Here is a 27,799-nt window from a genome sequence, read left to right as displayed (position 1 = left end):
TCTTTTATATGATGTCAATTACAAATAAGAAACCTTAGTGTGCTTCTGCTATCCAGAGCAGCCAGCACTGAGTATTTTTCTAGGCTCCACTTGTCTTTAATGCTTATTGAAATAGAGTTGTTGTTGATTTTTAAGCTGTGAGGTTGACCAGGCATGAGCAGTCTGCTCCAGCTCTCGGTGGGACACCTGAACAGACGCCAGGTGGGTACTTCTGACACAAGTGTCTCTATCATAGGTACCCTAGGTAAAGAACTCAGTGTTTCTCACTGGACCAGAGTGATATTAAGATCTGTGAGCCCCAAAGGGTCTTGCTCTCAATGCTCAAATGTCTCAACCGCTGCTGGGTCAATTCTTTACATCGTTTTCTGAGCAGACGATTTCTGATCCCATTGACTTTTGGTCCAGTAAGAAGCACCAATTGCCCACCTCTCCACGAACAGCAGGCGTGACTAGGATTGTGCTCCTTGCTCCCGATATGTTTGTATGTGTAAGCTACACATAGAAACTCTGTGTTCATAGATAATAGTTTTCTTTAGGTGGAGCACACTCTTCATTTGCATTTTGAAAGGGCTTTGTGTTTGAACCACCATCTGCTCATCCTTGTAGTTGCTCACTTCCTTGAGAGTCTGCACCTTTCCGTTCTTCAGGAGCATCTCCATCGTTTGGAGGGTCTGAAGGCTTTATTTAGGGTGACATGGCAGAACTTCCCATGTCACAATCCTTACTATTAGAACTTAGCACGAAGTGTCCCACGTGTTGAACAGATACTGGCAAGGACATTACTAACTGAGTGCTGTCCATACAGTACCACCATTCACTGAGAGTTTCTGAATACCTGCATGGCTGTCCTAGCAACCTCGGTGACCCACTGATGTCTCATTCTATAAACATTCGGATTTTTATCTGAGCTTTAAGTTAAACGTATCAGAATGGTATTAACTAACACTCCGAGAAAAAAATTTATATAAGGAGACTTTGAAGGTCATGAGCTTTGCATATTATAAAAAGTCACTCAAAACACAGAAATTCAGGAATTGGAGAGATGAAAAGGCCCCATAGATTTGAATACAGGAAGTTAATGGGGGCAAAAAGTCTTCTTAGAAAACCCAGAATGGCAAACATGTGGCTGAGTCCCTCTTTGATTTATAACTATCTCTTCTTTGGGGAAAGAAAGAGAGAGAGAGAGAGACAGAGAGAGAGAGAGACAGAGAGAGAGAGACAGAGAGAGAGACAGAGAGAGAGAGAGAGAGGAGAGAGAGACAGAGAGAGAGAGAGACAGAGAGAGAAAGAAAGAAAGAGAGGGTGATCTGGGCTGGAGAGATGGTTCAGTGGTTAAGAACACTTGCTGCTCTTGCAGAGGACCCAGGTTTAATTCCAAGCACCCACACAAATGGTTCACGTTGTTTGTAGCTCCAGTTCTAGGGGATCTGATATCCTCTTCTGGCCTCTTAGGGCAGTGGGCATAGGCCACACAGAGTGCACTTATGTACCTGTAGGCAAAGAACTCATACACATAAAATAAAAATAAATAAATCTCCTAAAGAAAGAACGGTGAAAGCCGGGCGGTGGTGGCGCACGCCTTTAATCCCAGCACTTGGGAGGCAGAGGCAGGTGGATCTCTCTGAGTTCGAGGCCAGCCTGGTCTACAGAGCTAGTTCCAGGACAGGAACCAAAAGCTATGGAGAAACCCTGTCTCAAAAAATCCAAAAAAGAAAGAAAGAAAGAAAGAAAGAAAGAAAGAAAGAAAGAAAGAAAGAAAGAAGAAAGAAAGAGTGAGAGAACGGTGAGGTCCATCTAGTTCCCTTTCAGTGAGGCTTTTTGGAGAAAATTCTTAGTAAGTTTCATATATTTCCTTTATTTTATCTCGAGGCTGGTCTTTCCATTCACACTTCCTTGAAAGGCCAGTCTTTGGTTACTATTATCTATTCTAACAATTCAACCGAAGGAACCCCTCACATCCCTGTAGGAAAATGTCCGTGTGTTTGCTGAAGTTAAGAAAAGCCTCAAGCAACGTATCATTCCACCTGAAGGACCAGGCAGAAAGGGGCAGTCAGCAGCATAGTTTAAAGTAAGTATGAAGCTAAGACTTCTGGGAGAGAATCCCCGTGACAACAGGACGAGGAAAGCCTCCCTAGTTTGGAAGCAGTTGGCCCAGCTTTTTAGGCGTGCAGAACAACTGTTGTGTCTTTAAATTATCCTTCACTGGATAGTGATGTTTTTACTTGGAGTGAAGGCATGCTCCATCAGAAGATGGTGTAGGATAGTGTAAAATGGAAGAGCTGGCTGCCTAACAAACAGATTTCTGTTTAGTCTGGGCAGCGAGCCCCTCTGTGCAGACTTGCTATTGATTAGGCCTGAAATAAACTGGGTGCAATTTAATTATGCAGTAAAAAAGCTTTCTAATTGGTGTTTAGGCTGAACTTTGGGACTCTGGGTTTACAATGTATGATTTTCTAATCTTAGCCTTTATGTAGGACTCACGGCAAATAAAACGGAAGGTTTTCTATAGTTAGATGGTATACTCTGCAAGGCCTGTGAAAAAAGCTGCATTCCCCTGTAATGTGTAGGAGCCAAGCCAAAGTCTTTTGTGTACATAAATAACATTCATGGAGTGTGAGAGCTGACATTGGAGGGGCAGTAACATTCGCATTGTATAGCAGAAGAAACTGAGTTTCTCACAAAGGGACAGATGCCACAAATTTGTTGGTGACAGGCTTGGGTCTCACACTCATTGTTCCTGAGTTCCCTATTTATATGGCTTATGTGGCAATATAAACACCACCATGTTCATTGATTTTGGACTCCATCCCTGCTGGCCTGGCATTTGTACAATTGTGTAAGGTGTCTTTTTAGTAATACTGTGGGCATTTCAGATTGGCATGTCTGCAGTGCCCACTGAGGGTTACCTGGGTACATGGTTCAGAAGGTTTATCAGCGTAATACCAATGAATGGTGCCAGCCACACAAATGTGAAATGATCAGCCTTCGCATGTTTTTCACCCTCAGGGATGAACAGCTGGAAAGGAAGAGGCTAGAAATATATTTCACATATGTTTCATGTCTCTTCGCCTACAGTGCATTTACATGCATGCCTGACTTTGACACCCGACGCAGCAGGAGAGCATTTCATCAGCTGAAGCTGCAAGGGGGCTTTCCCTCTGGCTTCTCATTGGTGGAACTGTCCTAGTTTGTTTTCTGTTGTTATGCTCGAACACCATGGCTGAATGGCTGGACACAGCCCGGGAAGAATGGGTTTACTTCATCTTGTGTCCATCATGAAGGAAGTCAGGGCAGGAACTCAAGGCAGGAACCAGGAGGAGTGCCTTTCACTGACTTGCTCCCCATGGCTTTCTCAGTTTGCTTTTTGATATCACCTAGGACCACCTGCTCAGAGATGGCACCACCCACAGTGGGCTGGATCCTCCCACATCAATCATTCATCAAGAAAACACCCCACAGGCTTGTCTGCAGAGAATCTGATGGAGGCATTTTCTCAGATGAGAGTCACTCTTCCAAAATGACTCCAGCTTGTGACAAGTTGACAAACAACAAAACAAATCAAAAACCCATAACCAGCACAGAGTGTGAACACATGGTGACAGGACACAGGCTGGGAAGAGGCAAAAGCAGGGTGGAGGAGCATGTGAGCTTTAGCTTCCCAGCCCCTCTGCAGTAGTATGAACACACACACGCACACATGCACGCACACCTTCTTCAGTAGTATGAACACACATACATGCACACACGCACATGCACCCATACGCACACACACACACTGGAACTACTTTGGGAAAAGCTTTAAGTTGACAGATAGGTGAAGGCTTAAGAATGCAGCATTTGACCTTAGGTTTTCTGGGTCAAATGTAGGAACAAACTCATTATCGTGGTCTTTGCTTTCCTTGCCTGATTGTCACATGTTACTTTGAAAGAAAGGTCAGTGAGTCAGTTCATACAGAGGCATGTTCCCCACACTAGCTTTTCTGTCATGGGACCTCAACTTTTCTCTTATATAGAAGAGAAGATCTGGAGCATTATTTGTGTTCAGTTCACTTGGACATGTATGAACATTAAGTATCTCCTCTGTGGTATAGCATCCTGTGCTCTGTGGCAGGTGCTAAGATGGATAAGACATAGCACATGCCTCCAAGCCATGTGTACTTTACAGGGGAAACAAGCAAGGAATAGATAAAGTTCTGCCTTGTATAAAAGATATTTGGGAGCCGGGCGGTGGCGCACGCCTTTAATCCCAGCACTCGGGAGGCAGAGGCAGGCAGATCTCTGTGAGTTCGAGGCCAGCCCTGGTCTACAAGAGCTAGTGCCAGGACAGGAACCAAAAGCTACGGAGAAACCCTGTCTCGAAAAATAAAAAAATAAATAAATAAAAAAAAAAAGAAAGAAAAAAAGATATTTGGGGAATGCTAAAGGAAATTTTCCTCTTCTGCTTCCTAGCTTATCTCTTCTCGTCTTTGGAACATAACAGAATATAGGGCCCGTGTCCAATTACTGAGGGGACTGTGGGCATAGGGAATAAGAATGGCTTCTGAGGAGTAGATTTATAGCACAAAACGCGGGATCAGATGAAAGTCTGCTCTGGCAAGGGTGGGTGAGCATTGGTTCTTCTGAAATCCATAAGTAGTCCAGCTTGGGGGAGTGCTGAGCATTTGGTATGTGGGGGATGGGAGGCCCAGGAGCTGTGTCTCAAAAAGCAGATTCTTCCTGGTGCCAGTAACCTGAATCTGTGACCCTGTATTCTGCTTCGGAGTTTCATCCAGTCTCTCCACTCTGTGAACAAGCCATGGAGAACCCACTCCGCACTAAATTATGGCAGGCTAGCTCTGCCTCCAGGGTTATAATAACATCTATACTTTATTTACAGAAATAAAATCAAACCTTTAAAATGAATCACTATAGTTAAGAAAGGAACCACACAGACTAGAACTGAAAGCTAGTGGGTGTCCTAATTGCTGTGCTTTAGTTGTAGGTATTTAGTTTCAAAATGGAAATTGTACATCTTTTATAGATAATTCAAGTAGTACTAAATAACAGCCCGTCCAGTTTGCACAGCTCATTTCCCATAGAGATTTAGCCTGGTCACTTTCCCTTAAGAACTGTGCATCTCTCATAAGCCCACGCTATTCTAATGGAATATGATGAGCTAAATGCAGGCTTGTAATGTCCAGAGTGGGAGGGGCAGATTAACGGAAAGGAAATAGTGGTTTATTTTATGCATGGGGATAAGTACTTTTGATGGCTTGCTAAGGATCTCTCATTATGACTGCAGAGGGAAGGCAGACTAAAAGCAGCAAGCATCACCCCGAAGCACTGATCACTGAAATGAGGGCACATATGAAGTGATATTCAGCCATGGAGGAAATATGATTTGCTGAGAATTTAAAAAAAAAATCATTCCCCTTGTAATAGAAAGGCGAGTTTTAGAATGGTTAGGATAGAGTTTGATGAGTTGTCTTCTCGGCTGTGACTTGAGGCAGAATGAGGTGGGGACAGGACTCTTTCTGTTTCCGTGTCCCTAGCTTATTAGGACTAACATCAAAGCAGCTGTATCATCCCCATTTCCACTTAGGAGTCAAGCTATGCTAGACACGAAGAAGCCAGGCAAACCTGAGAGATGCGTGCTCTCCTAAAGCCTGCACCCCAGAGCTAAAAGGAATTGAGTGCTGAAACCCTGCCACAGCGGTGACGCCTGCTTGCTGCTATAATGACATTGGGCCCACATGTAACCTACACACACACACTTGTCCCACTTTTTCTTTAATTTATTTATTTTTACCAATTTTATTGAAGCAGTAATATTAATCTGACTCTAAAATAATAGTTCAGAAAGGAAAATCGAAAGTAGTTTTTCAAAAAATGTTTTCTGAAAAAAATTATATTCTCTACTTATGTGTATGTGTGCACCTGCTTGTCTATATGTGCAGGCATGCAGGTGCCTCAGAGGCCAGAGGAGGAAGCTACAGTCCCTGATCTGAAGACACAGGGCCCTGTGAGCTCATGGTGGATGCTAGGAACTGAACCCCTATCCTCTGCAAGAGCAGCAAATGCTCTTAACTCATGAGCCAAATCTCTATCCTCACAAAGTAGACAGGCTTTTTTTTTTTTAATTTCTATTTTTTAATGCTAAAAAGAGTTCTCTCTTGCTGGGCAGTGGTGGCACATGCCTTTAATCCCAGCATTTGGGGGGGCAGAGGCAGGCAGAAATCAGAGTTTGAGGACAGCCTGGTCTACAGAGTGAGTTCAAGAAAGCCAGAACTACACAGAGAAACCCTATCTCAAAAACAATCAAACAAACAAAAAGAATTCTCTCTATATATGTGTGTGTGTTTTGTTTTTCAAAGATTTACGTAAGAATTGCTTTTGATCAAATCTTATATTCAGTTTAACTATAATATGTGATGAATTTGGACCTTTCTGGTCTTTCATTGAAATAAGGTGCTCCACATAAATTGTTTAGTGATAAATGCCTCAATATAATGATTCTATGGATTATTCATGTGTGAACCAAAATCTTAGGTGCTTTAAAAATGAATTTAATGGGGAAAGTTCCTAAGGCATGTTGCATGTAAGCATATTGCACGTATGCATGCTTTGTGGGCAGACTGATAAGACCTAAAGTGTTAATGTCTTGGTCATAATGCCGAGTGTCAGAAGGTCCCTCTGGATTAGAGCCCCTAGACTTGGTTCTGCCTGCTCTTGAACACTACCTCCTCCTCATATACCTGAGGTAGATCAACATCCTCCTGAAGACACAGGGGAAGTAGCTGATCAAGTTTGCTACCACCTCTGCAGGCCCTGTTGAAGTATGATCAGTAACTCTTGATCCAGCGTTACTCTGTGCCCCTGTCCTAGAGCAGAGTGGCCATTAGACAGACCAGTTCCACAGTATAAGGAAACAGCGCTTCTATCTGACTTCTCTTCATCCTGCCCTGAAAGATAGAATTTTGCCAAATTAACTGAGGCGTTGGTGGATATAAATCACTCCCTGGATCTCTATTGTGTCATTTTGACATCAAAATTTATATAATTTGCATACTTATAGTAGATGCAACCACGTTTGCACCCAATGCTTGTCCTCATGCTGCTGGACTTACCCTTGAATGAAGAGATGAGGATGCTGGTGTCCAGCTCTAATAACCTATTACATAAAAACTTAAATTGAATTTAGAAATTCTACTGTTGTTTATCAAAAGGACAGGCTGCAGAGTGATTCAGAAAAAACATAAATAAGTACAAGAGAGAAAATAAGATCCTTCCTTCCTCAAAGTCCTAAACCAAATCTGACCACAAAGAGTGGAGGGGGCAGGCAGGCTAGAAGGCTAGGAGGGGGGTGGGGCAGGTTAGAAGGTTAGGAGGGGGTGAGGCAGGCTAGAAGGCTAGGAGGGGGTGGGGCAGGTTAGAAGGTTAGGAGGGGTGAGGCAGGCTAGAAGGCTAGGAGGGGGTGGGGCAGGTTAGAAGGTTAGGAGGGGTGAGGCAGGTTAGAAGGGTAGGGTGCAGCTCAGGTATAACCAGGAGTTGAAGAGGAAACCAAGGACTAGAGCACATTTTCTCTCATGTGAACTCCCAGCTCACCTCGTGGTGGCATTTATTTATTTATTTATTTATTTATTTATTTATTTATTTATTATGTTGTTGAGAGCTCATGTCTCTGTCTCTCCTTCGCCTCTGTGTCTCTCATTACATACTGCAAGGCTTATCATTGGCCATTTGTAATTCAGAGACTACACACTGAATCTCTCAACATTTGGAAAAAATATTATTTTGCCCCAGCTGACTCATGAACATTATTGGGTTGAGACAATAATTTAAATAAAATTCCACCAGCGAGTCCTTTTCTGCTTGGCAATCTCACTAACATGGTGTACAAGCTGGGCGGAGCCTCCTCTGTCTCCCTCCCTGAGGATACAACTTGACCACTGTATTAAGAATTGCGAAGTTTGCTAGGTATTTATCTGGCACTGAGGACAGTGTTGCCGGTTATCTTCAGGTTTGTCTCCACTCCTGTCTCACTCCTGAGTAACTGCTCAGTGATGGAGACAGTAGCTCCCGCCTCAGGAGTGACTCTCTGCTCGGAAGCCATATTGTGCCTTTAATTTCTCATGTAGAACGGAACTTTTACATGCGTAGTAGTAGCAGAAAGGATGGTAATTTGTCAAGGTCAGGTGACAAATTATTACACACTGACTGTGTTCCTTACACTGACAGGACAACAGTCTCCTGAGAATGACAACACCATCAAGGACTTGCTCCCAGAAGATGCTGGAATTGACCACCAGACAGTCCACCAGCTGATTACAGTGCTCATGAAGTTCATGGCCAAGGACGAGAGCAGTGCGGAGTCAGACATCAGCAGCGCCAAGGCCTTCAACACTGTCAAGAGGCACCTCTACGTTTTACTTGGCTACGACCAACAGGAAGGCTGCTTCATGATTGCACCCCAAAAAATGCGCCTGTCAACATGCTTTAATGCATTTATTGCAGGCATTGCCCAAGTAAGTGTGATGTGCTTTCAGGAGTCTGGTTGTGGGTTTTGATAGAAACAAGGTATTCCATTCCGCTTAGATAATGTGGAGTGTAAAAGTTTGTTCAAATTACTTGGTATTAGGCAGGGGTCTGTAAAGGGAAGAATAAGATGAGTAGGAGTTAGCAGCTTTGTACTGTAAGGGAAATGTCTGTAAAATATATTTAACACAATATTGAAACACAATGGCAGTACGGTAGCTCAGTCAGTGAGATGGCCATGGAACAAGCATATGAATCCGAGTTCAGTCTTTCAGGCCCAAGGAAAAAGGAAAACGGGTAGTGGGCATCTGTAACCCCAGTGCTGGGGCAGTGCAGACAGAGAAGGTCCTGGAACTCATTGCCTTTGCAGCCTGTCTAATTGGTGTGTTCCATATTCAAGGAGAGAACCTGTCTAAAATTTATATTATAATATTTTTGTATTTGGTGCCTGATATTTTTCCGGCATGTCATCACATTGAGGCAGTACCAAACTCCTTCCCCTGCATTGAGGCTAGGTAGAGGCATCCCTGCATGGGGAATAGGTTCCCAAAAGCCAGCTCATGTGCCAGGGACACGTCCTGCTCCCACTTCTAGGGTCCCCACAAACGGACCACGCTACACTACTGTCATCCACATGCAGAGGGCATAGGTTGGTCCCGTGTAGGCTCCCTAGCTGTCAGTCCAGAGTCTGTGAGTTTCCATTAGCTTGGTTAGTTGTTTCTGTGGGTTTCCCTGTCGTGATCTTGACCCCCTCTCTTGCTCATATAATCCTTCCTCTCTCTTGTCAACTGGACTTCTGGAGTTTGGCCCAGTGCTTGTCTGTGGATCTCTGCATCTGCTTCCATCAGTTACTGGATGAAGACTCTCTGCTAACAGGGTAGTCACCATTATCGGAGAAGGCCAGTTCAGGCCCTCTCCACCATTGCTAGGGGTCTCCGCTGGGGTCATCCTTGTGGATTCCTGGGAGTTCCCCTGGCATCAGTTTCTCCCTAACCCCAGAATGGCCTCCTCTATCAAGATATCTCATTCATTGCTCTCCCTCTCTGCCCTAACCCCAACTTGACAACCTGATCCCTCATGTTTCTTTTCCCCAAATCCCTTCCCCTCCACCTCAGCCCCAGTTTATCAAGGAGATATAATCTATTTCCCCTTCCCAGGGAAATCCAGGATCCTCTTTGTTGTCTACCTTCTCTGGAGCTGTATATTGTAGGCTGGTTGTCCTTTGCTTTATATCTAATATCTATCTATGAGTGAGCACATAAATGTTTGTCTTTATGGGTCTAAGTTACCTCACTCAGGATGATTTTTTTCTAGTTCCATCCATTTGCCTGCAAATTTCATGATGTCACTGTTTGTTTGATTTAAACTGTGAGTAATACCCCACTGTGTAAATGTACCACATTTTATTTAACTATTCTTCAGTTGAAAGGCATCAAGGTAATTTCCAGGTTCTGACTATTATGGATAGTGCTGCTATGAACATAGTTGAGCATGTGTCCTTGTGATATAATTGAACATCCTTTGGATATATGCCCAAGAGTGGTATTGATGGGTCTTCAAGTAAATTGAGTCTCAATTTTCTGAGACCGCCATACTGATTTCCATAGCAGCTGTACAAGTTTGTACTCCCACCAGCAGAGGAGTGTCCCCTTACTCCACATCCTTTCCTACGTAAGCTGTCATTAGCATTTTTATCTTAGCCATTCTGAGAGGTGTAAGATGGTATCTCAGAGTCATTTTTTATTTGCATTTCCCTGTTAGCTAAGGATGTTGAACAATTCTTTAAGTGTTTCTTGACCATTTGAGATTCTTCTGTTGAGAATTCTCTGTTTAAATCTATACTCCATATTAAATTGAATTATTTAGCATTTTGATATCTGGTTTCTTGATTTCTTTATATATTTTGGAGATCAGTCCTCTGTCAGATGTGGGATTGGTAAAGATTTTTTCATGTTCTGTAGTTTGCTATTTTGTCTTATTGACAGTGTCCTTTGCCTTACAGAAGCTTCTCAGTTTCAGAAGGTTCCATTTATTAGTTGTTGATCTCAGTGTCTGTGCTACTGGGGTTATACGTAGGAAGTGGTCTCCTGTGCCCAGAATTCGAGACTACTTACCACTTTTTTCTTCTATCAGGTTCAGTGTAACTAGATTTCATGTTGAGGTCTTTGATTTACTTGTTCTTGAATTTTGTGCAGGGCAATAGATAGGGAACTATTTGCATTCTTCTACATGCCAACATCCAGTTATACCTCCACAATTTTCTTTTTTATTGTATAATTTTGGCTTCTTTGTCAAAAGTCAGATGTTCATAGGTGTGTGGATTTATGTCAGGGTCTTTGATTCAATTTCTTTGATCCACCTGTCTGTTTTTATGCCAATACCATGCTGTTTTTATTACTATAGTTCTCTAGTACAGCTTAAAGTCAGAGATGGAGATATCTCCGGAAGTTCCTTTATTATACAATATTGTTTTAGCTATCCTGGGTTTTTGTTTTTCGATATAAAGTTGAGTATTGTTCTTTCAAGGTCTGTGAAGAATTGTGTTGGGATTTTGATGGGGATTGTGTTGAATCTGTAGATTGCTTTTGGTAAGATTGCCATTTTTACTATGTTAATCCTACCAATCCATGAACATGGGAGATCTTTCCATTTGCTAATATTGTCTTCAGTTTCTTTCTTCAAAGACATAATGTTTTTGTCATACAGGCCTTTCACTTGTTTGATTAGTGTTACTTCAAGATATTTTATATTATTTGTGGCTATTGTAAAGGGTGTTGTTTCTCTGATTTCTTTCTCAACTCATTTATCATTTGTATATAGAGGGTACTGATGTTTTTGAGATAATCTTGTATCCAGCCACATTATCATCGTATCATCTGCAAATAGCAAAAGTTTGACTTACTCCTTTCCAATTTGTATTCCTTGATCTCCTTTTGTTGCTTTATTGCTCTAGCTAAAACTTTGAGTACTATATTGTAGATATGGACAGTATGGACAGCCTTCTTTTGTTCCTGATTTTAGTGGAATTGCTTTGAGTTTCTCTCCATTTAATTTGATGTTGACTGTTAGCTTGCTGTACATTGCTTTTTATTATGTTTAGGTATGCTCCTTATATCTTTGATCTATCCAGAACCTTTATCATGAAGGGGTGTTGGATTTTGTCAAAGGCCTTTTAAGCATTTAATGAGATGATCATGTGTTTTTTTTCTTTCAGTTTGTTTATATGGTGGATTACTTTGACTGATTTTTGTATGTTGAATCATCCCTGCATTCCTGGGATGAAGCCTACTTGATCATGGTAGATGATTTTTTTTTTTGATGTGTTCTTGGATTCAGTTTGCCAGTATTTTATTGAATATTTTTGCATCATGTTCATGAGGGAGATTGGTCTGTAATTCTCTTTCTTTGTTATATCTTTGTGCAGTTTGGGTATCATTGTAACTGTGATCTCATAAAAAGAATTTTGCAATGTTCTATCTGTTTTTTTTTTTTTGTTTGGAACAATTTGAGGAATATTTATATTATCTCATCTTTGAAATTTTGATAGAATTCTACAATGAAACTCTCTGGCCCTGTTTTTTTTGGAGGGGGGGCTTTTAATGACTGTTTCTATTTCCTTAGGGGTAATAGGTCTGTTTAATTTGTTTATCTGGTCTTGTTTTAATTTTGGTATGTGGTACCTATCCAGAAAATTGCCGATTTCTTTTAGATTTTCCAGTTTTGTGGAGTACAGATATTTGAAGTATGACCTGATGAGTCTCTGAATTTCCTCAGTGTCTGTTGTTATGTCCCCCTTTTCCTTTCAGATTCTGTTAATTTGGATGTTCTCTCTCTGCCTTTTGATTAGTTTGGATAAGGGTTTGTCTATCTTATTGATTTTCTCAAAGAACCAACTCTTTGTTTCATTGATTCTTTGTATTAGTCTCTTGGTTTTTAATTTATTGATTTCAGCCCGGAGTTGATTTCCTGCCATTTACTCCTCCTGGAGTAAATTTACTTCTTTTTGTTCTAGAACTTTCAGGTGTGCTGTTAAGTTGCTAGTTGGGATTTCTCCAGATTCTTTATGCAGGCGCTACATGCTATGAACCTCCCTCTTAGCACAGCTTTCGTAGTGGCCCATTCATTTGGGTATGTTGTGGATTCATTTTCATTGAATTCTAGGAAGTATTTAATTTCTTTATTTTTCCTTTGACCCAGTGGTGATTCAGCTGAGAACTGTTCCATTTCCATGAGTTTGTAGGCTTTCTGTAGTTTGTGTTGTTGAACTTTAACTTTAACCCATGGTGTTCCGATAAGATACAAGGGATTGTTCCAACTTTTTTCTATCTGTTGAGATTTGCTTTATGACCGACCAAGTATGTGGTCAGTTCTAGAGAAGGTTCCAAGAGGTGCTGATAAGTAGGTATATTCTTTTGTGTTTGGTTGAAATGTTCTGTAGATGTCTATTAAGTCCATTTGAATCATAATATCTGTTAGTTTCCTTGTTTCTCTGTTAAGTTTCTGTCTGACTGACCTGTCCTTTGGTGAGAATGAGGTGTTCAAGTTTCCTACTGTTTATATGTTAGGTTTGATGTGTGGTTTAAGCTTTAGTAATATTTCTTTCACAAATATGGATGCCCTTGTATTTGGGGCATAGATGTTCAGAATTGAGACTTCATCTTTATGGATTTTTCCTTTGATGAATATGAAGTGTCCTTTTCCATCTCTTTTGATTAACTTTAGTTTGAAGTCTATTTTGTTAGGTATTAGGATGGGTGATGGGGAAACTTGCTTCTTAGATCTATTTGGTTGGAAAATCTTTTCCCAACCCTTTATTCTGAGGTGATGTCTGTCTTTGAAATTGAGGTGTGTTTTTTTGTCTGCATCCTGTTTTCGTATCCATTCTCTTAGCCTGTGTCTTTTTATAGGTGAATTGGGTCCATTAATATTAAGAGATTCTATTGACTGTGATTGGTTTTTTTTTTTTTTTTTTTTTTGATTTTTGAGACAGGGTTTCTCTGTAGCTTTTGGTTCCTGTCCTGGAACTAGCTCTTGTAGACCAGGCTGGCCTCAAACTCACAGAGATCTGCCTGCCTCTGCCTCCCGAGTGCTGGGATTAAAGGTGTGCGCCACTACCGCCCGGCTTGACTGTGATTGTTAATTCTTGTTATTTTTTTGTTTTTTTGTGGTAGTGGTGGTAATGTGTGTGTCTCCCTTTGCGTTTGCTGGTGTGAGATCATCTATTGCTTGTGTTTTTGTGGATGTAGCCAGCTTCCTTGGGTTGGAGTTTTCTTTCTGGTACTTTCCGTAGGGCTGGATTTGTGGCTAAGTATTGTTTAAATCTAGTTTTGTCATGGATTATCTTGTTTTCTCCATCTATGGTGATTGAAACTTTTCCTTGTTTCTCTATTAAGTTTCTGTCTGGCTGACCTGTCCATTGTGAGAATGCTGTGTTGAGGTATGCTGATGCTGTGTATAGTAGTCTGGGCTGGCACCTGTGGTCTCTTAATGTCTGCAAAACATCTGTCCAGGACTGGCTAGCTTTTAGAGTCTCCACTGAGGAGTTGGGTGTAATTCTGATAGGTCTACCGTTATATGCTACTTGGTCTTTTTAAGGTATTTATTGATTTTTTTCCCATTTTTTTGTTTGTCTTTTCTTCAATTTCTTTAAGGAAATTTTTCATTTCCTCTTTAAGGTCTTCTATCATCTTCCTAAAATTATTTTTAAGGCCAGTTTCTTGTGTTTCAGCTGCATTGAAATGTTCGGGTTTTGCTGTTGAAGGACCACTGGGTTCTGGTGGTGCCATATTGGTCTTTTGGTTGTTGAATGTATCTTGCACTGGCGTTTACTCACCTGCTCTTCCAACTGGTGTGGGTTGTGTCTATGCCTATTCATCCAGTTGGTGTGGTTTATACCTATGCTTATGTAGTCTGCTGGGGTTGCAGGGGAGGGCTGGCCATAGAGAGGATGTTCAGGTTGGATGGCAGAGTGGGTCTTGGAGGGACAGAGTCCAGTGCATGGTGGGGGTAGGGGTGCAGTCTGGAGGTAGATCTTTCACCTGCTTGCCGACTGGTGTGGACTGCCTCGTCAACACATTGTAAAACACCGTACTCACTGTTTGTCTTATGGTAGGGACTCAGCAGGCAGAGGCTATTACCATTTCGCTCCCACAGATTGTAATAGAGTGAACACAAGCAAGAAAGCGGGAGTGACCTGCAGGCAGCTACTCTCACTGAGGCAGCTACTCTCGCTGAGGCAGGCACTCTTCTGAGGCAGTCACTCTTCTGAGGCAGCTACTCTTACTGAGGCAGCTACTCTTGCTGAGGCAGGCACTCTTCTTAGGTAGCTACTCTCACTGAGGCAGCTACTCTTGCTGAGGTAGCTACTTTTGCTGAGGCAGCTTCTCCCTGAGGCAGATGGCCAGATATGTGTCATTTTCAATAACAAACACCACTACCCTTTCTCCCTTCTTCCCTCCTCTGAATTCACATTGTGCATTTACTTTAGAAATTATAAGTTTTAAAATTAAAAAGTCTATAAAATGCTCCTCCTGAATTTGTGTCACACTTATACTTGCCCATATGTATGTGTACACACACACACACACAAACGTTTGTTTGTAACTACACATATTTTTTAAAGCTTACTTTGACAACTTTTTTTTTTTTTTTTTTGGTTTTTTCGAGACAGGGTTTCTCTGTGGTTTTGGAGCCTGTCCTGAACTAGCTCTTGTAGACCAGGCTGGTCTCGAACTCACAGAGATCTGCCTGCCTCTGCCTCTCAAGTGCTGGGATTAAAGGCGTGCGCCACCACCGCCCAGCACTTTGACAACTTTTTTTGCATTCATCTCTCTATCTTTGTGCGCCGTGGTGTACGTGTGAAGGTCAGAGAGCAACTTTCTGAATTGATTCTCTTGTGCCACCATGTGGTTTTCAAGGTTTGAGCTCAGGTCATCAGGCTTGGCAGCAAGCACCTTTACTGACTGAGCCATCTCACTAGCCTGACATTTTTTTTTTTTTTTTTTTTTTTTTTGTAAAACTGTGTAACCGTGCGTGGCAGTGCATGCCTTTAATTCCAGCACGCAAGAGGCAGAGACAGGTGGATCTCTGAGTTTGAGACACTAGCCAGGACTACAGAGTGAGTTCCAGGACAGCCAGGGCTACACAGAGGAACCCTGTTTTGCAAAAAAAAGCAAACAAAAGAATTGTATATATAAAGTGGGTAAGATGGCACTATGCCTGTAGTCCCAGCCCTTAGAAGGCAAAAGTAGGAGGATAATGAGCTGCAGGATAGCCTGGCCTACATGAGACCTGTCTCCAAAAAATTAATTTTTTTAATATACATGTTAATATAATGTTTAATAAATATACAACATTATGTATACTGATATACATATAACTTTTAAAAACAAAATTAATAATTATGAAGTTTTTATCATAGGTATAAGAGTATATTATTGCCCATTTAAGTATACTTTTATACAAATAATGTTTTATTTATTTTACTTATTTTGCTTGTTTATACAGGATGTCACACTATAACCCAGTATTCACTATGTAGAGCAGGCTGGCCTCACATTCCTTCTGTCTCAACCTTCTGAGTGCTGGGACTGCAGGTGTGAGCCACCATTACCTGGCACAAATAATATTTAATTAATGGCTGAATGCAGGAATAATTTTCAGTTTGGGGCATCATGCTGAATGCCTTTACCCATACATTTTGGAACACTTGAATGATTGTGTTCTTCAGAGCCACTTGGTTGCCATGATAAAAAGGATATATACTTTCTCCTAGTTTTGAATGCATTTGGCTAACTTTCTGTTCTAGAAGATTATACAGCTTATCTACCCTGCCAGATGTGACCAGGCAATCCCATTTCTCTGTATGGTTAATGTTTTGTTTCCACCCAGACCAGCCTAGTCTTAGTTAGTTGTTATGATAGGTATTTTAATACATACAGTTTTATTTTTAACACATAATGAAATAGATGATTAGGTAAAAACTATCAGTTTGTAAGTGTTAAAATTTATTGTGAGATTGGGCATTTCCCCTTTGTGTATACTGTTTATTCATATTGATATTTTTGTGAGGTGCCTCTGTGTGTTCTGTGATGGCTCAAATTTTTCCTTTTTCTTCTTAATATTTATAGTTTTCTTTCAGTTACTAATATTCTTCTATTTCAGGTTATGGACTATAACATTAACTTGGGCAAACACCTTCTCCCCCTCGTGGTCCAGGTGCTCAAATACTGCTCTTGTCCTCAACTACGGCATTATTTCCAACAGCCACCTCGCTGCTCCCTCTGGTCCTTAAAGCCTCACATCAGGCAGATGTGGTTGAAGGCCTTGCTCGTCATCCTTTACAAGGTGAGTGACCGTGCTCCCTCTGCTGGGATGGAAGGTCGTCTTAGCACAACAATGCTAGAAGGGTCCCTAGCGGATGAGGATTCCACGGGATGACAGTTAGACCTTCAGAAGAGATGTGGTCCGTGCTGCAAGGTGAAGTTATGAGAATGGAAAAGAAACAGGGAGGAATGCAATGCAGGGTTTCAAACTTTTTTAAAACAACCAGTGATTTCTATGCTCAGAATCTCATATTTTATCTAAGTCTTGACTATTTAGAAAACAAAGGTGATATTTAAAATTATATTTATAGATAACGTTATCAGTGCTCTTTAAGGCATCCGCTGGGATCTAGCCCACGCTGCTGTCAGTGGTTTGGTGCATGGAGAGACAAGGACCCTGTAAAACAAGCTTATGATCAGAACCTGTGTTGTTACTTGTATGTGCGTTTTTTCTAGTGCATGAGAAGTATGAGAAAACTACCCAGTAAGATCCCTGGGAAGACTTACCTTTGGAATAACCACCTGTTTTCTCCCCTTTGCACAGTATCCATACCGAGACTGTGATGTCAGCAAGATCCTTCTGCACCTGATTCACATAACAGTCAATACACTCAATGCGCAATACCATAGCTGCAAGCCCCATGCCACGGCAGGACCTTTGTACAGTGACAACAGCAACATAAGCAGATACAGCGAGAAAGAAAAAGGTACTTCTCAAGACAGAATTTTGTCCTGAACTTAGCTGGGATACATGATGCATGTCCAGACAGCAGTCTTTACATTGTCCAGGGAGGTAGAGGAGCACCCCATACATTCTTTTTTGTGGGGGAGGGCTGTCTCTGAACTAGCTCTTGTAGACCAGGTTGGCCTCAAACTCGGAGATCTGTTTTCTTCTGCCTCCTGAGTGCTGGGATTATAGGTGTGCGCCACCACCTCCCAGTGACCACCATATATTCTAATGAAGCCAAAACCATCATTTCCTAGTTGGTTAATTTTTCAACTATCTCAGGAATGTTGTTGCTTTTACTTTTGTACTGAGTGTGCAGGAGAAACAGTTGGCATACTTCTGAAACTCAAAATAATAGTAATATTGGGGATGCTGTTTTTCCCATCTGATTAATGGGCTATTATAACCTCCTATTACATGCCGGAAACATCTTGCCTTTGGGCTGTGACCCGTCTGGATTGGCAGTCAGTGGCATCATCATTTGAGTGTCCCTCGTTTGCCCTTGAACTTCATGCTCACAGATTTTGAATTCAGTCTCAATTTTCTGAAGTGCCTTTTCCGAGCCTCATTATTTACTATGAAGTGATTGAAGGCAATGGAAATGAAGAGCCTTTTGTGTAGAAGTTTAAATTATTTTCAATGTTGATGCCTTTTTCATTGATAACTTTTCCTCAAAGGCAGTAGTAGAATGAAATACTAAATTGATTGAAATTACAGGTAAAAGATGGAGAGCCAAGGTTTTTATCTTTGATAAATGTCACAGTACAACAAGAAATCAAAAATGGTGACATCATTGAATTGAATCTTAGGAGAAAGCCAAGTGCCTGTTGACCCTGTAGCGTTAGATGGGTCTGATTGGTGGGGTGACTGGAGGAAGGCATTGAGCTAGTGGCCAGTCATCTACTCTTGGTTACTCTGAGGACCACGGTGCTTGGCTGGCATCAAATGATATGGAGGACCAGCTAGTATTCTGGTACTGTTCAAATCCTTCTTGAAGAGTGTGGTGTTCATCAGCTTAGGTCTCTGGAAATTTCCATAGACTCATTTAAGTTATGGTGTTTTCAGTGTGCTCAGTGTCTGGACAGGGCCAAGCCCAGGTGACTTCCTGGGTAGAAGGGACAGCTCATGGCCCTCCCATCGCTATCATGCGACACAATACATTTTTGGAGTTATTTCAAAATTATGAAATGCAAGTCACTATTGACATTTGCTTAGAAAATTAATTTTAAAAAGATTTTTTAAAAAAGAAAGAAGGTCATTTTGATGCATTTCCCCCAAAACATGGGAATTTGGTAGAATGTCTTATCTTTGTGTATACTCACATGGAGGTTTGCATCCATTTTGATTGTTAATGATTTTTATTTGAATCCAAAGATCTCTGTGATGACATCAACTAATGTTTACTGCTTAGGATTCCATTAACCGGTAGACTCTCACGCATCAGGATTATACTGGTCTTTAATCGTTAGGACTGACATTTTTCTAGACTCAAGAAATCTAGATTCACCATCATCATCACGGTGGGATGGCGTCCTGTCACCGCAGGGATCCATAAAACCCAAACATTACAGTTCCAGGGATGCTCACCTCAGAGAGCGGGCAGTTTCATTTGCTGTGCTGTGAGGTGCATTTCATGGGTTTCTCTCACTGATTACGTGTGCCTTGTCCTTTCGAAAGGATGAGGGAGGAAATGTTGGGAAGTAAACTTGAGGTTTTGTAGCAGGATGGTTCTTTCCTCATTTATTTGTTACTTGGATTATTTTGACTCAAGAGCAACCAAGTAGGGTCAGAAGAAAGGACCTATAAGCGAGCTTAGTGGGCATTAAGCAGTCAGCTTGTCTATGAACCCAGGATGACAAGAGCCAAAGGTTTTTCCCCTTGGGATCCATAAAATCTATTACAGATATGCAGTAAATGTTTCAAAGAAGAGCCTTCTTACAATAGGAAGAAATGTGATTTTCTGTTTTATTTTTCCTTTGTTTACTCTTTCAGTCCATAATCATCCGTGGAGCTTCTGAGATGACCAGTGGCTTCTCTAAGCTTTTTCTGTGTGTTGTGTGTTTCATTACCAAATGTAGAGTACAGTATTTTGCATTCACGGAGCATAAGGTGCATGTACTGTTAGGCTGTGTCTATGCCAGTTCCCAGATCCCAAGAAGGCATATGTATCTTAGAAGGATCAAACCCCACTCATGTCAATGTCCTCCTTGTCAAATTAGCCTGAAAATCACAGGCAAGCTTGAGCAATGTCCAGACTCCTGGAGAGAGTGCTGGCATCTGTGTGTCGTTTGGTTTTAAGTATAATGGGCACATTCCCCAGGGAAGGCCCTTGTGAACCACTGAGATGTTTCTCATAGTGCTGCCTGCTGTCATTCAGAAGGTGATGGGCAGCTTTGTTACAGGTTACTCGGTTCTGATCTGAATTATCTGGATGGAGTACAGACCCACAGCTAAATTCTGCTGTTGCTGAAACGGCTTAGACCGCCCTAGAATGCTTTCACTGAATGCTTGTGTAGACACAGCCTAAGAGAGAGTAACCTCCTAAGTGTAATTTTGGCTTTCTCTCCCCAATTAGAAGAAGATAGTGTTTTTGATGAATCTGATATTCATGATACACCTACTGGACCCTGCAATAAAGAGTCTCAAACTTTTTTTGCAAGATTGAAAAGGATAGGCGGCAGCAAAATGGTGAAATACCAGCCGGTTGAAATGAATGTTCAGAGAAGTATGAATTTTTCCTATTAGTAATTTTATGCAGAAATGTTGTACTCTACTGTTTGTTTGGGGTGAAATCTTAATTTTATTATGTTACCATATATTTTGATATTATTGATTTTTATATATATGTATGCACAAACAGTATATATATACACACATTTATCTATATATATACGTGAGTTGACAGATATGTCATTAATGTCATGATTGTCTTCAAGGGCCATTGCTTGATTTAATTTGTTGCAAAATGTTTGCTTCTCTTTCACACGATTTGAATACACGTTCCTAGACTTGCCTCAGCCAAAAACCAAAACAAAATGAACAAAACCAACCAGCAAAACCAAACAAAAAAAATCCCTCTCTTATGTCTAATGACTATCAGAGCTGAGGAGCTACCTCCAAGCTTGACTTGGGTTTCTTTTGTACCCAAGTTTCCCAGTTCTTAAAATCAGAACGAATCTTACAAAAACATGGCCAGAAAATGTTTCCCTTCTGGTGGAGCTGGGATTATAATTACAATTTGTGCCAATTGTGTACCCAAGTATGAGGGGAAAATGGTAAACTCTCAGAGGGACATAGTACTAGCTCTTTCTGTTTTGATCAGGTGAAATAGAACTGGCCGAATATAGAGAAACGGGTGCGTTACAAGACAGCGTTCTGCACTGTGTGAGAGAAGAAAGCATTCAGAAAAAAAAGCTGCGCTCTTTTAAACAAAAATCTCTTGATATAGGGAATGCAGACTCCCTCTTGTTTACATTAGATGAGCATCGTAGGAAGTCCTGCATAGATCGCTGTGACATAGATAAACCTCCTGCCCAAGCTGCTTATATCGCACAACGGCAAAATGACCACCATGGACGCTCTAGACAGAATTCTGCTACGAGGCCGGACAGTACTGAAATCCCCAAGAATCCGGCGACTGAAGGTTTTCAAGAAACACGAAGGCCCGTGATACCAGAAGTTAGGTTAAATTGTATGGAGACGTTCGAAGTGAGAGTTGACTCCCCGGGAAAGTCCGCCCCTAAAGAGGATTTTGATCTCATAGATTTGTCCTCAGATTCAACATCTGGACCAGAGAAACACTCTATACTCTCAACATCTGACAGTGACTCTCTTGTATTTGAGCCTCTCCCGCCTCTCAGAATAGTAGAAAGTGATGAAGAAGATGAGATGATGAACCAGGGGAATGATGGTTCCTCGGGTAAAAATGCTGCCTCCTCATCCTCCATCCCCAGCCAGCCCTCTGTCCTCAGCTTAAGCACGACTCCTCTTGTGCAGGTCAGTGTGGAGGACTGTTCCAAAGACTTTTCCTCTAAGGACTCAGGAAATCACCAGTCAGAGAGCAATGACGACTCGACCATCACAGCTCTGGACGAGCTCACCGACTCTGAGGAGCTGTCGAAGTCACAGGAGCTGAGAGAGTTTGCCTCTGGCAGTCCACTAACGCTAAAGCAGAAGCGAGACCACCTCCAGAAGTCACCTGCGGTCCCCGAGATGTCAGTGGACTACAACCCTGACGTTGGCACGGCCGGAGAGAAGGCAGGCCAGACACCAACGTCAGGGGCCAAAACTGTGCTCCTCAAAGTTCCTGAAGATGCTGAGAGTCCAATAGAAAGCGAGAAGCCCAACTCGAGCACTGAGTCCGATACAGAACAGAACCCTGAAAGGAAGGCAGAGGAGGATGGGGCTGAGGAATCAGAGTTTAAGATTCAGATCGTTCCCAGACAGAGGAAACAAAGGAAGATTGCCGTCAGCGCTATCCAGAGAGAGTACCTCGACATCTCCTTCAACATTCTAGACAAACTGGGTGACCAGAAGGACCCAGGTAAGCCTGCCTCTCTTCTTTCGGACCTTCAGGTTTGTGCATCTTACTTGGTAGGGTTTTGACACAAACTGTGCACCAAACTGGAAATCTTATAATGTCGGGGCTGACATTATAACCGCTTCATAACCACTCAGAATCCGTCCTGGTCACCACAGGGCGCTAGATTCTGATATGGCTGTATTGGCTCCATCAGTGTTTTGTGTTTGTTGTTTCTAGTTTTACCATCAATCTTGACTCTTGTGGGCAATGGCTAATTGATACCTAGATATTTCAAAAGTAACTTTGGCTTTCCCTAAAGCAACAGAAATAATTAATTTTGTATTATGTTTTTGCTTCAATTTTTTCTCCTCTCTTGTTATAATTTGCTTTTTGTTTCTGTGATAAAACACTGTCTGAAAACAACTTGGGGAGGAAAGGGCTTATTTCACCTTATACTTCCAGGTCACAATCCATCATTGGGGGAAGTCGGGGCGACAATTCAAGGTAGGCATCCGGAGGCAGGAGCTGAAGCAGAGACCATGGAGAGGAGCTTACTGAGTTATTGGCTTGCTTCTAGGCTTAGCTACCTTTCTTAAGTAGCCCAGGCCTGCCTTCTTCTGGTTTGCAGTGCCCATAGTGGACTGAGTCCTCCTACAACAATTAGTAATTAAGGAAATGCCCACAGACTAATCTGATGGAGGCAGTTCCTCCACTGGGATGTAATTGGCACTTCCTCTTCTTAGGTAGGTAATGTAAAGCTGGGACCGGAATCAGCCGTCACACTCTGTTTATGTTAGTGAGCTATGTAGTCCAAGGGCAGAGTAAACGAACTGTTGAATAATCATTTAGGGGTTAGGTAGATTGGTCAGCACAGTTTCCAGGTACAACCTGGACTCTGACCCACAGACGCCACCTGCTGCATTTCCGGTCTTAAGTGTCACTTGCTGTGTTTTCTTTGAGGCACAATTTTCAGAAGATGTTGTATAAAGTGGCCTTCTGTTGGTCACCTTACTCATGCCAAACAAGTCTCCTGTCACGTTAACCCTGATGGAGGTGCTTCCTCCCCCTCATCTGAATCATGGCAGTGATTAAAGAACGTGAGAAAAACTGTAGTTATTTCAGTCTGCTTGGAAACCAGAGACATTGAGAACTGGCAAAGACCATGGAGGTGACCATGAGTCCAGCCTGTGAATTCTTAGGTTGTGCTCCTTCCCCAGGTGGCACAAGCTGGCAAAGGCAATGTTGGACGGTCTGCCTCATCCTAGTCCAGCTTCTCCCACTCTCCTACTCCAAAGAAGCTGCTTAGAGAAATACCCAGACCCCTGCATTTCCCTGACATCTATAGGGGTCTCTAGCTCTTTCCTAGCCATAGAACACAACAGTTTGCCTCAAAGACACTGAAAAATGCTGAGTGAGCGTTAGCATGTTCGGAGCCGGTCATGATCTAGCCGGGCAGGGTGGAGTCTTATCTCATCAGGAAAGCTTAACCAACTAAGAAGGGCTTGAGGGAAAGAAACTTGGACATCTTTATCTTGTTTGGGACTGGGGAAATTGCTGCATTTGAGTGAAGGACAGAATTGATCCAGAAAATATATATGGTAGGAGGGTAAGAGACTAATGAGTTGTATAAGATAGGCATTTATTATAAATAGGCTGTATGTAACTCATAGGATACGTTAGTATATGCATACGCTTTAGCATCTTCATTTTCCCATATATTTAATTGTTCCCCAAGATACCAGTGAAAAACTGATTTTCTTTTTTGTAGTCATACGTTTGATCCCAGAACAAGAGAAAAGTATATGAAGACGATTGTTTAACTTTTGATAATTACCCTGTCAGTTGGCTCTTTAGCCCTCCACTTCCCACAAACATACAGATCTTTCCCTACTGGGAGCACTAGAAGGAGGAGGGGCTCGGACAATCAGTGTCTGGGTCAGGCTTTCTGCTTTTACTAGAGAGGAGTGAGAAAAGCCCAGACACGCCCTCTTCCGAATCCTCTCCACTGACATTCTCACTTGCTCATTGTCCAGAGGATAGGGCCGCCTCTCTGCTGGTGTCAGTTACTGTGAGAAGACCCACGCACTGCAGGCTGGGCTGCTCTTCTTCTGCTTCACTAGATTGCCATAAATTCTGAAAAATTCTCATGCTACCTCCTTCCACACCCTCAGAAATTCATGGGTTCCTCTTAGCAAAACCCGTTGTCTGTCTTTCTCTGTCTAGCTCTTATTTCCATCACCTTCCTAACCTAATGGAAGCCTGGCACTTCCTGAGAATGCAGCTTCCGGAAAGCCCATGTGCCACTGGGCTGGGGGCACGGGTTAGGGGCTGTTTACACTCACCATGCCCCCCAGGCCATTATTTCCTTATCTCTAAGACCCACGGTTCTGATTCTGCTGTCATCAGCCCATCACACACACAGTCCCATTGTTCATTAGTACTCCCTGACTCTTGGCCCCATCAGCACCCATGTTCTGTTCTGTTCTTAATTCTTGCTGTTCCAGTAATACGTGTTGATGTCTTTTGATGCCCAGGCGTCTCAGTTTCTCGAACTGGCCTTCTCCAGTGCCTTTCCATCCTCGAGATTAACTCAGCCACTAATTGCTGTAATTGTATCACAGACTTATTACCAACAACCCCAGCCTTCCTGAGATTTCAATGATGTCCACTGTTCTTTGATTACCAGTTCTCTCTCTCAGGACTTATCGCTCCTACTGTCCCTTAGTATCTCCCACTTCCTGTCTTTTCTCCTTCTCACCTTAAATTCAAGACTATCCTCTTGGGCGTCCTTTCCCAAACGTGCTTGAATGAATACATCCTTCGTGAAATGAAACTCTCTGTGCACAAGCATATGCCCCAATCAGATGAACATGTCTAGATAAAAATGTGTAACGTAGGATATTTCATTTTAAACTCATGGTGACAACCCATAACTGGGAAGTTACCCACCAATTATACAGTATTTTCCAGATCCACACTTCATTCTCCTACTTGGCTATTTCATAGCTGCTTTTCTCCTCAAATGTCAAGACCTCTTCCTGCCTGACACGATCATAAGGAATTTTCTTCTTCATTTATACGCTTCCCAACCACACCTGCCTTCTCCTCTGACGTTTACATTCAACCACGTGGTTTCCTGCCAAGATCCCATTTCTCTTATCTACCCCGGGATACAGGAACATTCTCCACACTCTGCCCTCCATGGTTTCCTCTAAAGAACTTCTGACTTGAGCACACAGACACAATCTTATTTTGTTCTTTACTTAAAAATAAAAAGAGGCTCATAAAGGCAGTGTTTTGGTTTGCTTTCCGTTTCTGTGATAACAATACTATGACCCAAAGCTACTAAAGGAAGAAAGAGTTTATTCTGCCTCATGGTTCCAGAGGGTTAGAGTCCATCATGGTGGGGAATGCATGGCATGGGAATGGCAGCAGGAAGCTGGCTGATCATATTTTATCTATAGTCAGCAATCAGAGAGAAAGGGCACAGGGCGTGGAGCCAGGCTATAAAACCTCAAAGCCATAAGGACACACTTCTTCCATCAAGGCTCCACCCCACCCCAAACAGCACCACTGACTGGGGATGAAGTGATCAAACACATGAGCCAATGGGACATTTGTCAACCAAACCACCTTAGGCATCCAACAATTGCTCTCTCTCCAGTTTTCTTCTGTAATATTTTTCTTCCATTTTTCCCTACTACAACAACAAAACTGTATTTTTCAAAATCACCAAGGACCTCTACTGCTAAATCCAATGGTCACTGTTGAAGCTTCTCCTCTGGCATAGCTACAATATTTGGCATAATTGATGACTTCTACTTAAAGTGGCTTCTAGGATGCATGCACCTGGCTTTCCTTTTCTATTCATTGATCACTAAGTCTCAGTCTCTCCTGTTGGTTCTTCCTCATTTCCCCAAGAGAGTGCATTCCTGGTCTTCTCTCCACCTCTGGGGACACCTACTTTCTTGGTGATCTTATCTACTAAGACAACTATCAGTTACCCATTGCTGTACTAATGTCATGTCACAACAATCACCAGCATACAGCAATAAGCTTTTATCTGAGGGTCTTGGTCATCTAAAGATGAACTAAGCTAGACCCAGCTTGGATGGGCAGCCAAGCTCTGTTTCTCTTGCTTGCCAACCTTCTGTGTATTCCACAAAGTATAGGGATATTCTTATTGTTATATAGCCACAGAGAGCAAGATCAATTGTACAAACATTTACAAAAGATTAAGTAGTTTTGTTTCATGTTGTTGCAATAAGAAGATATTATGGCCAAAATCAACCTGGGAAAGGAAAGGATTAATTTAGCTTATACTTCCAAGTCACAATTTATGACTGATGGAAGTTGGGGCAGGAACTGAAGCAGAAACCACAGAGGAATGCTGCTTGTTGGCTTGCTCTCCCTCTGGTTCATGTTTGGCTAGCTTTCTCATACAGCCTAAACCAACCTGCCTGTGGATCCACTGCTTTAGTGGTCTGGGTCCTTGTATATCAATTAGCATCCAAGAAAATGATCCACAGGCATGCCTACAAGTCACTCTGATCAAGGCAATTCTTCATTTGTGATTCTCCCATCCTAGGCAGCACTAGGTTGTATTAGCTTGACTATAACATCTTACCTTGACTATAATGTCTTACCAGGACCATCATAAAATGCCTGCAAGCACTTTGTCAGGGAAAGAAAATCGCATGACTGAACCAAAACCAAGGGGAAATATTCATTCCTCCTAGTACAGGGATGTCAGAGTCACTCAGTGAAAGGGGCTTGCTCAGGGAGAATTGGGAACATGGAGTCTCATCTCTTGCATTGTACAGGACATAATCATGCTGTAAAATGGTCTCTTGCTGTTCTCAGAAATTAAACCTTAACTGAGCATTATTAGTTCCATCTGGCAACTTTAATCTCCTCTAAGATGTAACATATACCACCACCTTCTTATGCCCACCATTTCTATAGTGACTTTGGGGTCAAGGGTCAATACATCCTGTCTGGCAAACCCGCTGTTGTCTCCTAACTCATCTTCCACTGCCTTCCTTCATGGCCTTCATTCCTCTCTATACAACAGGCAGAGTCATCCTTTAGAATAGAATAGTGTCTCTTTTATTTTTCTGGCTTAAGTCCTTTCAGGGCCTTCCCACATCCCTTGTAGTAAAAATCTGAATTCCTCATACGCCTCAAGATTTCTCTAGCATCCCTGTTCTCATGTCCTCTGTTGCAGGAGGCCACTTGGTTGTTCCCAGCCACTTAGCCCCTAAATAATCACACAGAAACTGTATTATTTAAAACACTGCTTGGACCATTAGCTCTAGCTTCTCATTGGCTAACTCTTACATTATTTTAACCCATTTCTATTAATCTGTATATTGCCACGTTGCAGTGGCTTACCAGCAAAGATTCTAACTGGCGTCTGTCTGACTCTGCCTCCTTTCTCTCAGCATGCCATTTGGTTTTCCCTGCCTACCTAAGTTCTGCCCTATCAACAGGCCAACGCAGTTTCTTTATTCATTAATGGTAATCACAACATACAGAGGGAAATCCCACATCACTTCCCCTTTCCTGTTTAAATAAAAAAGGAAAGTTTTAACTTTAACATAGTAAAATTACATATAACAAACAGGTATCAAGTAAAAATTATTGTTACAATATTTATATCTACTTTACCTTTTATAATAACTAAGGAAAGCTATAATTATAACTAATTCT

At 42.0% G+C, this 27,799-nt stretch overlaps 1 protein-coding gene across 12 annotated transcripts in view; it reads left to right on the top strand.

The window, feature by feature from the left end:
* The window catches only part of Unc79 (unc-79 homolog, NALCN channel complex subunit), a 247,750-nt gene that overhangs the window by 140,170 nt on the left and 79,781 nt on the right, over window positions 1-27,799 (top strand). For 6 of the 12 annotated variants that reach the window (XM_057782622.1, XM_057782619.1, XM_057782613.1 and 3 more), the window contains exons 27-32: window positions 136-201; window positions 8,218-8,504; window positions 16,678-16,860; window positions 17,383-17,545; window positions 20,141-20,290; window positions 20,888-22,108. In XM_057782622.1, the coding sequence (XP_057638605.1) occupies window positions 136-201; window positions 8,218-8,504; window positions 16,678-16,860; window positions 17,383-17,545; window positions 20,141-20,290; window positions 20,888-22,108 (2,070 nt within the window). The remainder of the gene's footprint in view (window positions 1-135; window positions 202-8,217; window positions 8,505-16,677; window positions 16,861-17,382; window positions 17,546-20,140; window positions 20,291-20,887; window positions 22,109-27,799) is intronic. The other 6 variants (XM_057782624.1, XM_057782620.1, XM_057782617.1 and 3 more) reach the window with 5 other exon arrangements.

Source organism: Chionomys nivalis, chromosome 10, assembly GCF_950005125.1.
Source record: "Chionomys nivalis chromosome 10, mChiNiv1.1, whole genome shotgun sequence".
In the NCBI taxonomy this organism is placed as follows: domain Eukaryota; kingdom Metazoa; phylum Chordata; class Mammalia; order Rodentia; family Cricetidae; genus Chionomys; species Chionomys nivalis.
The sequence above is the reverse complement of the archived record's forward strand: the minus strand, read 5'-3'. Positions and strand labels throughout refer to the sequence as shown.